The sequence below is a fragment of the Macrosteles quadrilineatus genome, unplaced genomic scaffold (assembly GCF_028750875.1).
Source record: "Macrosteles quadrilineatus isolate MER2022 unplaced genomic scaffold, UCM_ALF_1.0 Scaffold_9__3_contigs__length_116548681, whole genome shotgun sequence".
In the NCBI taxonomy this organism is placed as follows: domain Eukaryota; kingdom Metazoa; phylum Arthropoda; class Insecta; order Hemiptera; family Cicadellidae; genus Macrosteles; species Macrosteles quadrilineatus.
Window position 1 is genome coordinate 53,958,989 of NW_026542602.1, and position 13,924 is coordinate 53,972,912.

At 34.0% G+C, this 13,924-nt stretch overlaps 1 protein-coding gene across 1 annotated transcript in view; it reads right to left on the reverse strand.

The window, feature by feature from the left end:
* Nucleotides 1-13,924, reverse strand: part of LOC129003452 (transcription factor Sox-10-like) — a 38,488-nt gene that overhangs the window by 3,126 nt on the left and 21,438 nt on the right. Inside the window, exons 2-3 of the mRNA XM_054431747.1 lie at nt 9,129-9,275; nt 77-295 (exon numbers count right to left, since the gene is read on the reverse strand). Coding sequence (XP_054287722.1) covers nt 77-295; nt 9,129-9,275 — 366 coding nt within the window. The remainder of the gene's footprint in view (nt 1-76; nt 296-9,128; nt 9,276-13,924) is intronic.

The following is a 13,924-nucleotide window of genomic DNA, read 5'->3' on the forward strand; positions in this document are numbered from 1 at the left end:
CAAAATGTTTTACAAGCTCTTGAATTTACTTACACAAACCTGCTAACCCTTTGTTATGTAATACACTACTATGTACCTGGTGCAGTCGTCGCCATGCCGCATATACATGAGGGGCCGAGGTATCAGCTGCTGGTGACAATGTAGGTCCGAGGGTTTGCTGGGGCCCGGACCCAGCGGCTTGCCCACCTTCCTCCGTCGTGGTTGGTACTTGTAGTCCGGGTACTGCTTTTTGTGGATCAGCCGCAGTCGTTCTGCCTCGTCCTGGAACGGTTTCTTGTCGTGGTCGCTGAGTTGTCTGCGAAAACAACAAAAGTCATAGTATGGTTTTAGAGAAGAAAACTATCTAATACTTTGAAATTAACATAGTGCAAGTGATCTTATCAACCTATTATATAATCTGAAGATAATTTGTTGGTGAAGTTTGAATGTGCTGTAAACTCACCTCACAATATTCATTTTAGGCTAGGCCTATTCTATAAATGTTTAAAGTCAATAACAAAGATATACGAATTACAAAATATATTTTATTGAAACAAATGAACAAACATGCAATGAAATTTAAAAAGGCTAAGTATGTTATAGTTAAGGGACTGACAATGGAGTGTGGGCTAAAGGTTTAAATTTACAATAGGCCTTGTATAAATTTAGATGTGCTATATCTCAGGGTAGGGTGTCGTGCTGGCTTGAATGCTAAGAATTAATAAATTAAATAGTGTCCAAATAATTAATGTGTTAAACTTACAAAATCCCAACAGTGAAAAATCTAATTTTGAGGTTTTCCAAAAGGTAAGTCCAATATGCACTGAATTTAAAAGAGTTTAAAAGAAAAGTTTATACTTAATTTTGAACATAATGTTGGAGTTAGTCCTCTTGAGGTTGACTATAATATAACTTGAATATAAACTGGTTTTTCTTGATGATATTAATTGATCTAATTTAGATAAAATCTGGACTCCTTCTTTTAACAGTTTCAACTTTCAACTATGGCTTCCCTTCTCTCCCAATGTTCACATAGGTGTATTGTTGAACAAATATATAGGCTATGGAATGAATATTATTAATGATTAATTGAACAGAATAATGAAATTGTATAAATTAGGAAAATGAATACTAGGCCAGCCTTTCTGAGTAGTGATTAATAACAAAGGTGTATGAACAAAAGTTAACATTTTAAGAAACTTAATACTAAATAATGAATGAATGAAATTAAATATTACAGTGCTGATGTCAAGAGGTGACTTTAGGATGGATTTTAAAAGTGAGTTCTCCAATAGAAAGTTCACCTTGTCTCAGATGTCCGAAAAGATAAAATGAAGGACAATATAAAGTAGTGCAGGATTATTCCGATGCTTCTATGGCAGGAGAGAGATGTATTTTTTTGAACATATAAAAGAGTGCTCGTATAGTATGAAAGGAAAGACGACACGATGCGATGATATAAATCTATCTATTAGATAATTAAAGTGGTATAATCAAATTTTTAATCTGTTAAGGCCATTCATCAAATACAAATATAAGCATATGGCACATCAAAATGAAGCTTAGAGTGTATATATTTGCCGAAAATTATAGGTATGAACAAATTTCTAATGCGCTCAGCCCCACAGGCCGATTTACAAAGGGCTACGCCTGACATGCTTCTAAAGTTTAAATTATTAAATTTATTTAATGGAACAGCTGGTCAATGCAATAAACAGGTGTTTATTTATTTACTCGAAAAATGTGTTTGTGATGCTTTATGTAGATTGAGGAAATAATGTGCATTATTTAGTAAGAGGGTTATGTTTGGTTTATAAGAAAGGTTGTACAAATTTAGTAAAGTATTGATCAAAGTTTCATTTTGTAATTTGTATAGCCTTGACTAAAGTTGAAGAATTATGGTATATCTCATTCATGAGGCATCCATATGAAGCAATTGATGCTATTGCTACACTGAGGTACCGGTATGGGGTCATATTCCTCTGTAATATTCTTTTGGATCTATTAACGTTAAGATCGCGCCACTCATCCTACACTCATCTCCATTCATACTTGGCTTAAAATACCTACCTTGTATGGTCGAAATTGAATAAGAAAGTATAAAGTATAAAGTATTAAAAGTATGGATTTTAAAGTAAGTGCGTTTACACTTTTAAATCGTTTTATCTTTTCAAAATCATGGACTTGCTTTATTTTAAAAACACACATCAGCACCACTTACTTTAATGGCTGTCTAGGTCATATTTTCTTCCCGTTGCAAAGCACGGGTATAGCAGCTCGTAAACGATTAAATCAATATCAAAACAAACAATTCGAAAGAGTTTTCTTGTGAAAATGGTATTAAAATAAATTATACTAAGTTTAGACTAATGTGACAGTAGTCGGGGTCACATTAATATCTTATAGGCTAAGTGAAGAAGGTAATCATAAGAATTCTAGTAAAAATCTTTCCAGTCAATCAATTGATTGATTTACTACACCAATGACTTGAACGTTCAAATTGAAGAAGCTCTCATAGACGACCGACTCAGACAATAAATATCTAAATTTATTGGGGGACAAATGAGCCGATTAACAGTGATTTGGAAACAATATGATAACCCTAACCTTACGTTTGCCGCTGCCCCATAATTTACCTCAGTTTAGACACTGTTATCACAACTGTTGATAAGGCTGTCATCGTATGATTAGACAATCGTAAATTGCTGTGTTTATTGGGGACAACGGCCATCAAATGTGGCTGTTAGATTTTGGGACGTTTTTGGAGGGTTTGTAAGGACTAATTAATGTACTATCTATAACTAATTATTGTGATAGTGTAATGTGGTGTAACAGAGCCCCTAAAATACACGAACGCAAAAATGTTGTGAAATATATTCTAGAGAACACAAAATATGTGTGTCTAAATGTAGTCATGCAAACAACCAGTTTAAACATCTATGATTATTAGTATATTTGTATTACTTATAATAATGAAGTAATTACGATGGAAATCAACAAATTGTCTGACATTTTTTAGGTAATTTCTCTCCGTATTTGAAAGTTTTTCTTTTGTCATTTATAAAATTACTAGCTGAACCCGGCAGACGTTGTCTTGCCTTTGACTATTTATAATCCCGCGGGCTTTGCCCCGTTTAAGGGGATATGGCACTGAAAATGCTAATTTCCTTAACATTATCACTAGGTCTTTCAAACTTATACCATGTGTTTTATAGGCATAAGAGTAGGTATAAACATAGTTAAAAGTAAATTTTTTCGTTAAGTTACACCCTTAATATTTTTTTTGTTTTTTTAGGTAATTAACTAAATTTGATATAACTTCAGTTCTAATTATTGGATTTTAATCATTACTCCATCAGTTTGCAGGGAATAATGCCCTCTAAATATTTAGGTAGAATTATAACAGTATCTTTAATTATTAACTTTTTATGGGCCATTTTGTAATTTTTAAAAAATAAATTGGTTTTCTGTGGAAATAAAAAAATCTTTTTTAACTTTAGAATAGACATACATTTACAATTCTACCTAATTATTTAGATAATGACATTCTAAACACTTGGTAAAAATTTGAATCATGTAGCATAAACCGTTTTGAAGATATAACAAATTTAGTAGTAAAAGACGCTAAAAAACTGATTAGCGGGAATCGCACGCTAAAGTTACACTTGGCAGTGTAACCATGGTGATACTTATTGTTGAGTTATGGATCAATTTTTTGTTTATGCAAGCATTTTATTATTGTTTCTTATATTATTATGTAATTATTACTTAATTATTACATAATTAATATTAAGAATAATGATAATAATTATTATTATTACTAAAATAAGTCAATGACCGGATTTTTAAAAAATATCTTCCGTATATTTCTTAATATAGCCTAAGCACAAAAAAATATTTTATTTTTATTTTGACCAATTTTTCTTATTTTTAGCATTATAAATAAAAAATAAAAGACAAATTTAAAAAATCACTTTTTTGAAAAAAAAATCATTATTTCAGTGCCATATCCCCTTAACTTCTTAATTTTCAAGATGATCTCGTTCGCATGGCTCATATAAAGTGATGGAACAATTAATTTGTCTACCTACTGTAAAAATACGTTAATATATTGCAATGCTTAACGATATAAAAATTTTACATATGTAGCTTCAGAGACAAGGGAATAAGGTACAGTATGTATTTACTTAACGAGAACCCCATGGTAAACAAAATAGAAACTCCCTTCAAATGATAAAAATCTTTAGGTTGTGATTATATACTTGGGCTTGGTACAACAAACATGAAAAACATACATTTGGCTATTCTCATTTGTATTCAGTTTAACCAACATTTTCACTACCCCAAAACTTACTCATCCTTTTAACATTTCCTGTCGCTTTTTAAAGGAAAATTGCGAATCAAACCAAGCGAGACAGCGCGTCTTCAAAGGGTTTCCCAGGAAATGGCGACTTCCGCTGATAAGAGCGTCGGCAGCTGCGGCCCAGGTGCTTATCAGTTTATCAGTTTGTCACCTTATCACTTCCTTGACGGCACGCGACTCTTGCTTCACACTGCGCAACCAAACACGAGGGATTCACTTGCGCAATGTTATCAAATGACGCAATCGAGTGGGCATTTGGAAATATTAAATTGGAATATGTACCTGCCTCCTGCCAAACCCACACATTGCAGGAAAATACAGCTTGGTTAGTCAGAGAATAAATATTTGGGCAATTTCCAATTTTCAAGTTTCACTAGTAGACCAGTAGACCCGACTTTTAAGCAATGTCCCATATTTTACTTCGGTTTCAAAGACTTTTATCATAAACGCCGTTGACAGCCGATTAGACAATCGTCCATGCTGTTTTTATTGGGGACAAAGGCCACCAAATCTGAGCTTGATGAGGCATTTCGGCGGTCTTTGGAGACGAGGGATAAGTGACGCAAACTGATGGAGAGTTTGAGTAAAACTAAAATTAGAAAAACTTATGCAATAATAGTTTTTTAGTAAATAAACTATATAGTGGATATACAGTATTGTTAAAATCGTTGAATCATCGTGAATTATCAAAACGTATATGTATTTATAACATTACCTAATATCGCCTACAAGGTTAGTTAGTACATTTAAAAATGTAATTAAATTAAATACAGAGTGTCCCCAAACTCTACTGGATCAAAGTAAAACTAAGATACATACAAATTTTCAAAACTAAAACATTGTACAGCCGCCATTTCGTATTTTTCACAAAACTGTTTTGATATTTTTACGGAATTTTGTAGTACCAGTAAATTGAAATTTTGATAAATAAGTTATGTCTGTTACATAGTTTATTTAGCACTTGTTGTAAACAGTTCTGAGGCTAGTTTGATTTAAATTAAACCATAATTATTATTAGGCCTACGTAATACATTTTTGTAGATTTCTGCGAGATACATAGTTTGACTGTCCAATTTAATTTCTTTTATCAGCCTAAAGTAACCAATTTGTTTTAACCAACGTTTAAACTATAATAACGTAGCCTACACATATTCGGTGCCAAATTCAAATCTTTAAATCCACCTTTTGTTACTATAACAAAATACACGAAAGAAGTTTGGCTTATACATTTCAGAGGGTAATATATAGTTTTTGTATTGCATAAATAAGCTGACTGTTTCTGATTTAAACTGTGATTTCGGGTTTTCATCAAAATCCAAAATGTATTTGAAGTATGTTAATTTATAACTCGTTATACCTGTTATACAAACTATAATTTTTATTTCAATTACATACACATTTTGGTAGACAGCACCATCAATTTACACTGTATTAAATAGGTAAACTCAAAGTGAACTAGATTAAACATACACGAGTATCTTTGACCAGCAACACTTAACAGCTGATGGAAAGTAAATATCAGCTGATGTGTTTCTAATACCAGCTGTTAATTAGACACCCACACACCCACCACGGTGCTAAATATCTTGAAGGGTTCCCACATCTCTTAGGGCAAAACCGAAAATTAGGGCTTCTCTAAACAAACAGAGGGGACAGACTGGTGATGGGGGGGGGTGACGTCACATATGCTGCCTAGAGTTGTCAATTTCAGATAGAACCTTTAAATTTTAAGATACTACATGATAAAAATAAATATTTTATAAGCATGACCATATTATAACCTAACTAATATCGTTGCTTGTTCATATCAACTCAATACTCGTTATCATCAAGTGTTGATTAGATTTTGGTTTCTTTTTAAATCTTTTAACCATCTTTAATAACTTCGTGATAATAAATAACGGTTAACTGTTAGCCTAAACTGATGATTAATTGTTTCATATAGCAATGCAGTTTTGTTCAGATATATTTTGGCATATGAGTGAATCATTTTACACTAAGGGTGTCTTTCGCAGCTTTTGTGGGATTCAGCGATTTTTTCGATTTGGAGGTTTACTCAAGTCTTCGTAAACCTTTTTATACACTTTAACTTCACATTGGTAATGAGAACGTGGAGGCACGTTTACCTTTTGCCACGTTTGGTTTTACCGCTGCCGAAGCTCTTATCAGCGGAAGTCGCCATTTACTGGGAAACCCTTTGAAGACGCGCTGTCTCGCCTTTGGTTTGATTAGCAAATTTTCATAAAAAACGACAGGAAATGTTAACAGGATGAGTAAGTTTGAGAGTAGTATATTTTCTGTGGTTTGAGGGAGTAGTGAAAATTATTTTTGTTACAGATAAATGAGAACAAACAAACTTAAGTCTTTTATGTTTGTTGTACCCAGTCCATACAGCGTAACCAAAGGTGTTTATAATTTTCGTGAAATAAATTTGTGTAATACATTCCTCTGTTTTTAAATCGTGTCTATCGTGGGATTCTCTTTAAGTAAATACATACAACTTCTGTAAAATGTCCATATTGTCAAGCATTTAAATATATTTACGTTTTATGTTAATATAGGCAGACCTCTCTCTTGTTCCATCACTTTATATCGGTTAAATTATTAGCGTGAAAATATTCTATTTCATTACTACTATATAAAACTGATTGAATTCCAAACATATTTTTGGTGTTATGCCTCAATTAAGTAGGTAAGTAAAATGATATGCTTGAAGGTGTATAAATTTATGCTGGTTTTCATATTTATATAGATTGGATTTACAAACGTTTTATCATTATTTACGAGTATTTTTCCTTAAAAAGCGTCACGTAACGTAGAACAGTACTCTTCCTTAATTTCCAATCACGTCCATGTAAAAATCCATGCTGAGAAAATCTTACCTTAAGTTTTCATAAAACAGTATTCTTAAACCAAAACTAACTTTTATCCAAAATTATTACATTTTAATTAACGGCCTAGCGTGTATCCATCTCGTTCATTCTATTGGCTACATTTATCTTCCCAATGCCATTCAATCTGCATAAATTTTGTTTTTCACATTTCGGCGTGGGTTTCTTATCATTATTCAATATCATTAGTGAGCCAGAGATGGTGAGATCATGGGTCAAGTGTTGATCTTTGGATTGCCGCCATTTTATTAGCAATTTGATTCAAAGATGGCGCCAAGAGACGCGATAGAGAGGCCGACCACGCTAAAGGACGCATACTTGGTGTAAATATAAAACATGAGACATAAGTGTATCTAAATATTTTAGTATATTTTAACCACAGTTCTCTTGATAGTTGCTCAGGCGAGTAAACACCTAATTGTTGTCCTGCGCAAGTTGCACCTATGTTAGTAGATAGGTGGTAATTTAGTTAAAATGTTAGTTTAGTTTATTAGAACAATGATCGTTATCATCTGTTCTAACCCCTTGAGATTCAAAAACAGGTTAGTAGAATAGATTAGAATGGATCTTAAGTATGTGCATATTAGCATAGATTAAAAAGGCCCTAATCTATGATATCAAATTCTTGTAAGAATTAACATTTTTCATGGGTATTGACTGTTAAGATACACGTTCCTGATACATTTATTTATTTATTTATTCTATCAACGGTAACACCATTTTTACATTAGAATATACATTAATAGGATTCAATCACTTTATAAACATAGCATAATTAGGTAATAAATATGAGCAATAATAAGAATAAATTACATGTTTACTTATACGATACAATGAAATATTACAACTACAATACTTTCTAGTCAAAGACAATCTGTAATTATTCTGTACATCTTGAGAAATCATTCTTTAATAGGGTGATCTTAGGAGAAAAAGAAGATTTAGAATATAGAATATCACGAGTTTTACGTCATTTCGGTTTAGTTTCCATTTATCATACAGAGTATGGAAATTTTGTCAGACAGGCGGATTAATAACCGAAAGACAAACTAAATCATAACTACTTTACAATTAAAATTCCTCATTCGCTACTTGCTAGGCCTAATAATATTCAGCATTGAAGACTGATCATTACTCAGTTCCGAGGACTCCACAATGGCCTGACGCTCGATATATTTTTTTAGAAGACAATAATTGCTCCACGGCCCATTTTTCCAGCTGAGCCAAAAGATGGTATCAGCTGATTTATTAGATCAGCTGATCCAACCATTAGCTTCTGCGGCTCGTTGCCGCTCGTTGTAGTTGGGTGGAGTCGTTTGCTATTTTTAATTTACTTTTTTAAGTTCTCCAAATCCTGGCGAAATGAGCGGAGACTAATTACTTGTTATGCTATGCCGTGATTGTTATTAGTTGATCTTGATCTGGTTGGGAATGTGGATACTTCGTTCGTTAATTATCTTTTAAAAGTGTATATGTAAGGCATTACTGTACGTATGAATAAAATCTTAACCTTAATGTGTTTAATGGTTTTTACAGAAAATAACGGAAGCATGGTATGTGTTATGTCAGTCTTGGTTATTCTTTGGACATTGAAAGGGACGGTGTGCCGTTGTCACACACCAACAACCCGGTGGGGGGGGGGAGGGGACACACACCAGTAGATCGAAAATTTTACTTCATCGTTTGGCCACTTGACCGCCAATTTAAAATGGTGGTCAAGTGGCCTAGCGACGAAGTGAACTGTCGATCAACTGTTAAAATCCACACACCAACACCACAGCCTTGTAAACCATTAAGGCTATTTCACTAACTAATTTAATATGACTAACATTTCTATAACATATCTTTACCCTATTACAGAACGTGTCTACAACGTGAGGATAGTGGATACTCACTTCCACATGCGGCCCAGTGTCTTGCTCAGCTGCGCATTGTGCAGGTGGGGGTAGTGGTCGGCCAGTTTGCGCCGTGCAGCTTGCGCCCACACCATAAACGCGTTCATAGGACGTTTCACATGACTCTTGCGTTTGTCCGAGGACGTCCTGGAAACAAAAATACTATTATATGTAACAGAAATAATTAAAAAGCTCTTTACATCAAGTCGGTTTGTTTGGTTATAACTTTTACGACCTTGAAATTAAATGAAAAATTATTTATTTACACAGGCAACGATAGATCTTGCACTATTACCAAAGGAATTGAGATTCTTCTTTTCCATTTGGTTTTGGAATACTAGTTTTATTGCAATTGAAATCCCTTCATGTAATAAATTTACTTTAAATATTTTATAATTATACATATATGTTGAAACCCATTTACAGTATTATTTTATTACCGGTACATAAAATAACAATTTTACCCACAACGTTAAAACGTTTATAAATTTTCAAACGAGTTGTGTAGTGTAATACGAGTTTTCCTGAGGTAGTGGCTTTAACCAATCAAATTTTTCCAAACTTAAAGCAAAATACTGGATTTTGAGATTAATTTTACAATTACACAAACATACATAGATCGTATAGAGTATAGTATTAATAGAGTGAGATGATTAAAAAATGCAATTTTTCCTCTGGACATTGTTAGCTAAAATTTATTATATCCCAAATGTATTCTGCGTTATCGTACCCAAAAGTAATTTTACCAAAACGTATTGACTATAAAACGAAGGACATTCTAGATATATTCCAAAGATAACCCAAGATCGTTAAATATTCCCGAAACACCGAATGTTTGCGTGAACCATCGCCACGTCGCACTTTTCACATTTCGAAAGAGCGCGTGTTTGGAACAATAATGAGATGGCGCCTGCGCTTTTACCGCCCACCCGCTAACCAGGGATATTATATTTGTTAAGTTGCCCAAACTGCTAATATAACGCGGCCGTGGCGCACCCTCTGTTTAGTAGGGATTTTATTCAAAAACCGTCCGACAGTTGGTAAATATGTTTAGAGAACCGGGAGGTGCAAGAATGGACGGCGGAGGCGAAGACGGCGGCACCTAGGGGGTTGTTGGCTAAGGTAATTAAAAAGGTGGGAAAAGCTCTGTTTTTGTTTAACGTAGATTCTGCGTTGTGTTGGGTAAAAACAAACAAGTCTATGGGTGATCGAGTTTTCAACTTGTAATTTGAATATTGTATTCTGTATGATAGTAAATAATAGGACTAGAAACCCCCACCGCAGAAAACCTGCGGAAAATGCAAATTTCCATTTACCTGGTTGGATTTTCAAATATACCTTTAAGATAGGCAGATTAGTTTTCTTATATACTAATATTAATATCGATGAGTAAGTTTAGATTTGCTGCTACAGGGAAGGTAATAAAGTTTTGATTGAAATATTGAATAGCCTTAGAATGAAATAAACAAATTTGATCAAACTGCTGTACAGTATTTATTTTCCAGAAAATAACTTGGAAGTTAAAATTTTCTTATACTCTATTTAATCATTAAGCGTGCAATAACGCTTCAGTATCAAAATTAAATTAATTTTAAGCTCTACAAAATAGTTTAGCAATAAATTAAAAAACTTTAGCATTTGGGTTGAAAATGGGAAAACTAATTTTTACCCAGTGAAACCCTGTCCCCAGAGTACGATCATGGTAGTTGGTCAATTCATTGGAATAAATGTTACGTTTGTACAGTTTTTGCGTATTTGTATTTCGCTTAGGAAAAATTAATTTATTTATCACCTTCCCGTAGTGGCAAACCTAAGTACGTGTTATTAATGATATCCAAATAGAAAAATAATCTGGTTATTAAAGGAATATTTCAATGAAATTCTTCGACATTTTACGTTCCCAAAAGGGAAAAATTGCCCAAGGCAAGTTAAAAGCTGACTTAACAAGGCAGGAAAAATTGAGTTCATTCATAACAAGTAGCCAGTAGGTTAACTAGGTGGACAACGGCGTCTGTATCTGGAGGACAAAGACAGTATTGAGCTCGGGAAACGAACCTCCGCGGCACCCGGCGCTGCTCTGGGCTGGTGCTTTCTGCTTTCCCCCTACATGCGGAAACACATTGGCTTTGAGAATATACTCCTTCAGATACATTAGGATCAGAAAATACTTGTTCAGACACAGTACATTTACATTAGAATGTAGGCCTACTTACTTGTTAAGATACATTATTATATACTAGTCCAGATACATATTTATGTAGCTTTCTTGGTTTGTCATTGTAATAGTAAATGCACTGATTCAATGTAAATCAGGATTAATAGGAAACGAGAAAGATATACGAGTTAAGATTCTGCAAAACTTTTTTGAACGTTGGCTGAAATAACGACCGGAATTATTTTATTCTACGAGGAATTCTAAATCGAATTATTATAGGTACTAAAACGTCAACGTCATTATTATTATTGAATTAGAGTGATACCTTATAAATTAAGGTTGTAGGTCAGAGGGTCCCAGGGCAACCCAGACAAGGGTCGGTCGTAAAATGTTTGAGCGAGTGCGGTCACAGGGTCCCAGGGTTACCCCTCATTAGCGATGGGACTCTCTGGCAACGCCAGCCAAGAGAGGATTAACGCGCAAGTCACTGAAATACCCCACATGTGGGGTTAAGGTGCATTGTCCCTGAAGCGACTCTTGCGATAGTAGCTGAGCGATAGTAGCTCAGCGATAGTAGCTGAGCACTGGTTAGCGTTGTTTCAAATGGGACCATTGTCCTTGACGCGACTGCGACTGGAGCGGCTAGCGGCTGAACACAGCGACTGTAGCGGGTCTGCTCTGAGGGCAGTCAGAGTCGCAGTCGCTGAGCGATTCGTGTTGTGTGTAGACTTGTTTTGCTCGTAATGTCTTCAAAGAAAACAAAACTGTTTTTTACCCATAAAGAAGATATCAGATATGTACGTAATATTAAATCGCTACTATTATAAACTATAAATGAAAATACTTTTTAAAAATGCAACGTTTTTAAACGCACTATAAAGTAAAAAATAATTTATAAATATGTGGGGAGAATAAATACTTGTAAGATTAAAAAAAACGTGGGCGCATGCTGATTTACAATTATCTTTACCTATTGAACTATTATTATCTATTGCATGCACCCCACGTTTTAGTTTTAAATATTTTAAGTATTTCCCTCCACATATTTATAAATTATTTTTACTTTTTAGTGCGTTTAAAAACGTGGCATTAAAAAAAAGGATTTTTATTTATAATTTATTTTCTACTTTTTAGTCTTTAATGTGTAAATATGTTAAATCTATTTTATATGGCCTGTTAATACATACCAAACCCTTATTATCTGAAGTCATATGTTTTATATTTCCTTTGAACTGCTTATTTTATATTTAGAATCTCTCGGGAGCAGAACCTGTACCTCTACCCAAGCTTTTCGAACTGTCGAATTTAAGTATTTACGGCTGACTTCAAAATGTAAACATGGAAAATTTGGAAGCCCATGGGGCTTAGCCCAAGGAAAATATGAAAATTAAATGTTATAGTATTACATTGTCATCCATTTGTGAGCTGTGTTCTCTAGTTTCATTTCTCTAGCTCGTCGGGAAGTTAGTTTAAAATTTATTGCAAAGTTTGTACCGGACAAAAAAGCGAGCTAGTAAAAACGTTTTAAAATTAGGAGGTGTCATGGCACTCATAGCACCAATTCACTCGAAAGTCAGCAAACTAATACTATACAGAATCGCTCTAGAACAATCGCTTCAGGGACAATGACATGGTTAGCTACTATCGCTGAGCTACTATCGCTGAGCTACTGTCGCTCAGCTACTATCGCAAGAGTCGCTTCAGGGACAATGCACCTTTACTGTTGGAAATAAATTATTTTGCGTTTCAGTAGCATTACAACCTTTACTATATGCACAATTTACTATGGAGGTAAAACTCTATGTACTCTTAGTTTCAAGGAATATATCTTTGGTTTGTGTATTTTAATCAGCCTTGTAGAAATATCAGAATTAAAAACTTCATTGAGATTTAAATGTATCTTCCAATAAAAATCTATTAAACACCTGGAAAAATGCAAAATAGAAAAATAAACAATCAACTATAAATAAAAGACCAATGTAACTACTTACACACTGTACTATATCTACACAATAATATCATACATAGATCTCAAGGGGAAGCACTTTTTCATGAAAGTTACAACAGCCCCCAAAATGGGGTATTTTGGGGGCAGCCCCAAATTTTCAAATGTAAACACCTATCATGTGACCCCTTGTTTTAAAGGGTTTATCAAGAGAAATTGAATGGCGCAAACCAGAGTTCAATATCGCACCCCTAATCAAAATGGCAGCCATTTTAATTTTAAGACGAGCGAGCAAGATAAAGTTTGGACACCCCCAGTTAACTTTATAACGTGTGGCAGTGGGTAAACCAAACTCGGCACATGTTTTTAACAACAAAAAAATCACTTTTTCATTAAAGTTAGAACTTGTACCCGGAACCCAAAATGGGTTATTTTGGGGGCAGCCCCAAATTTTCAAATGTAAATAGCTATCATGTGACCCTTAATTTTAAAGGTTTTCTCAAGACAAATTAAATGGCGCAAACTAGAGGTCAACATCGCACCCCTAATCAAAATGGCAGTCATTTTGAGTTGAAAAGTTAATAGGAGATATTTAAAAATGACTGCCATTTTGATTAGGGGTGCGATATTGACCTCTAGTTTGCGCCATTTAATTTTTCTTGAGAAAACCTTTAAAATTAAGGGTCACATGATAGC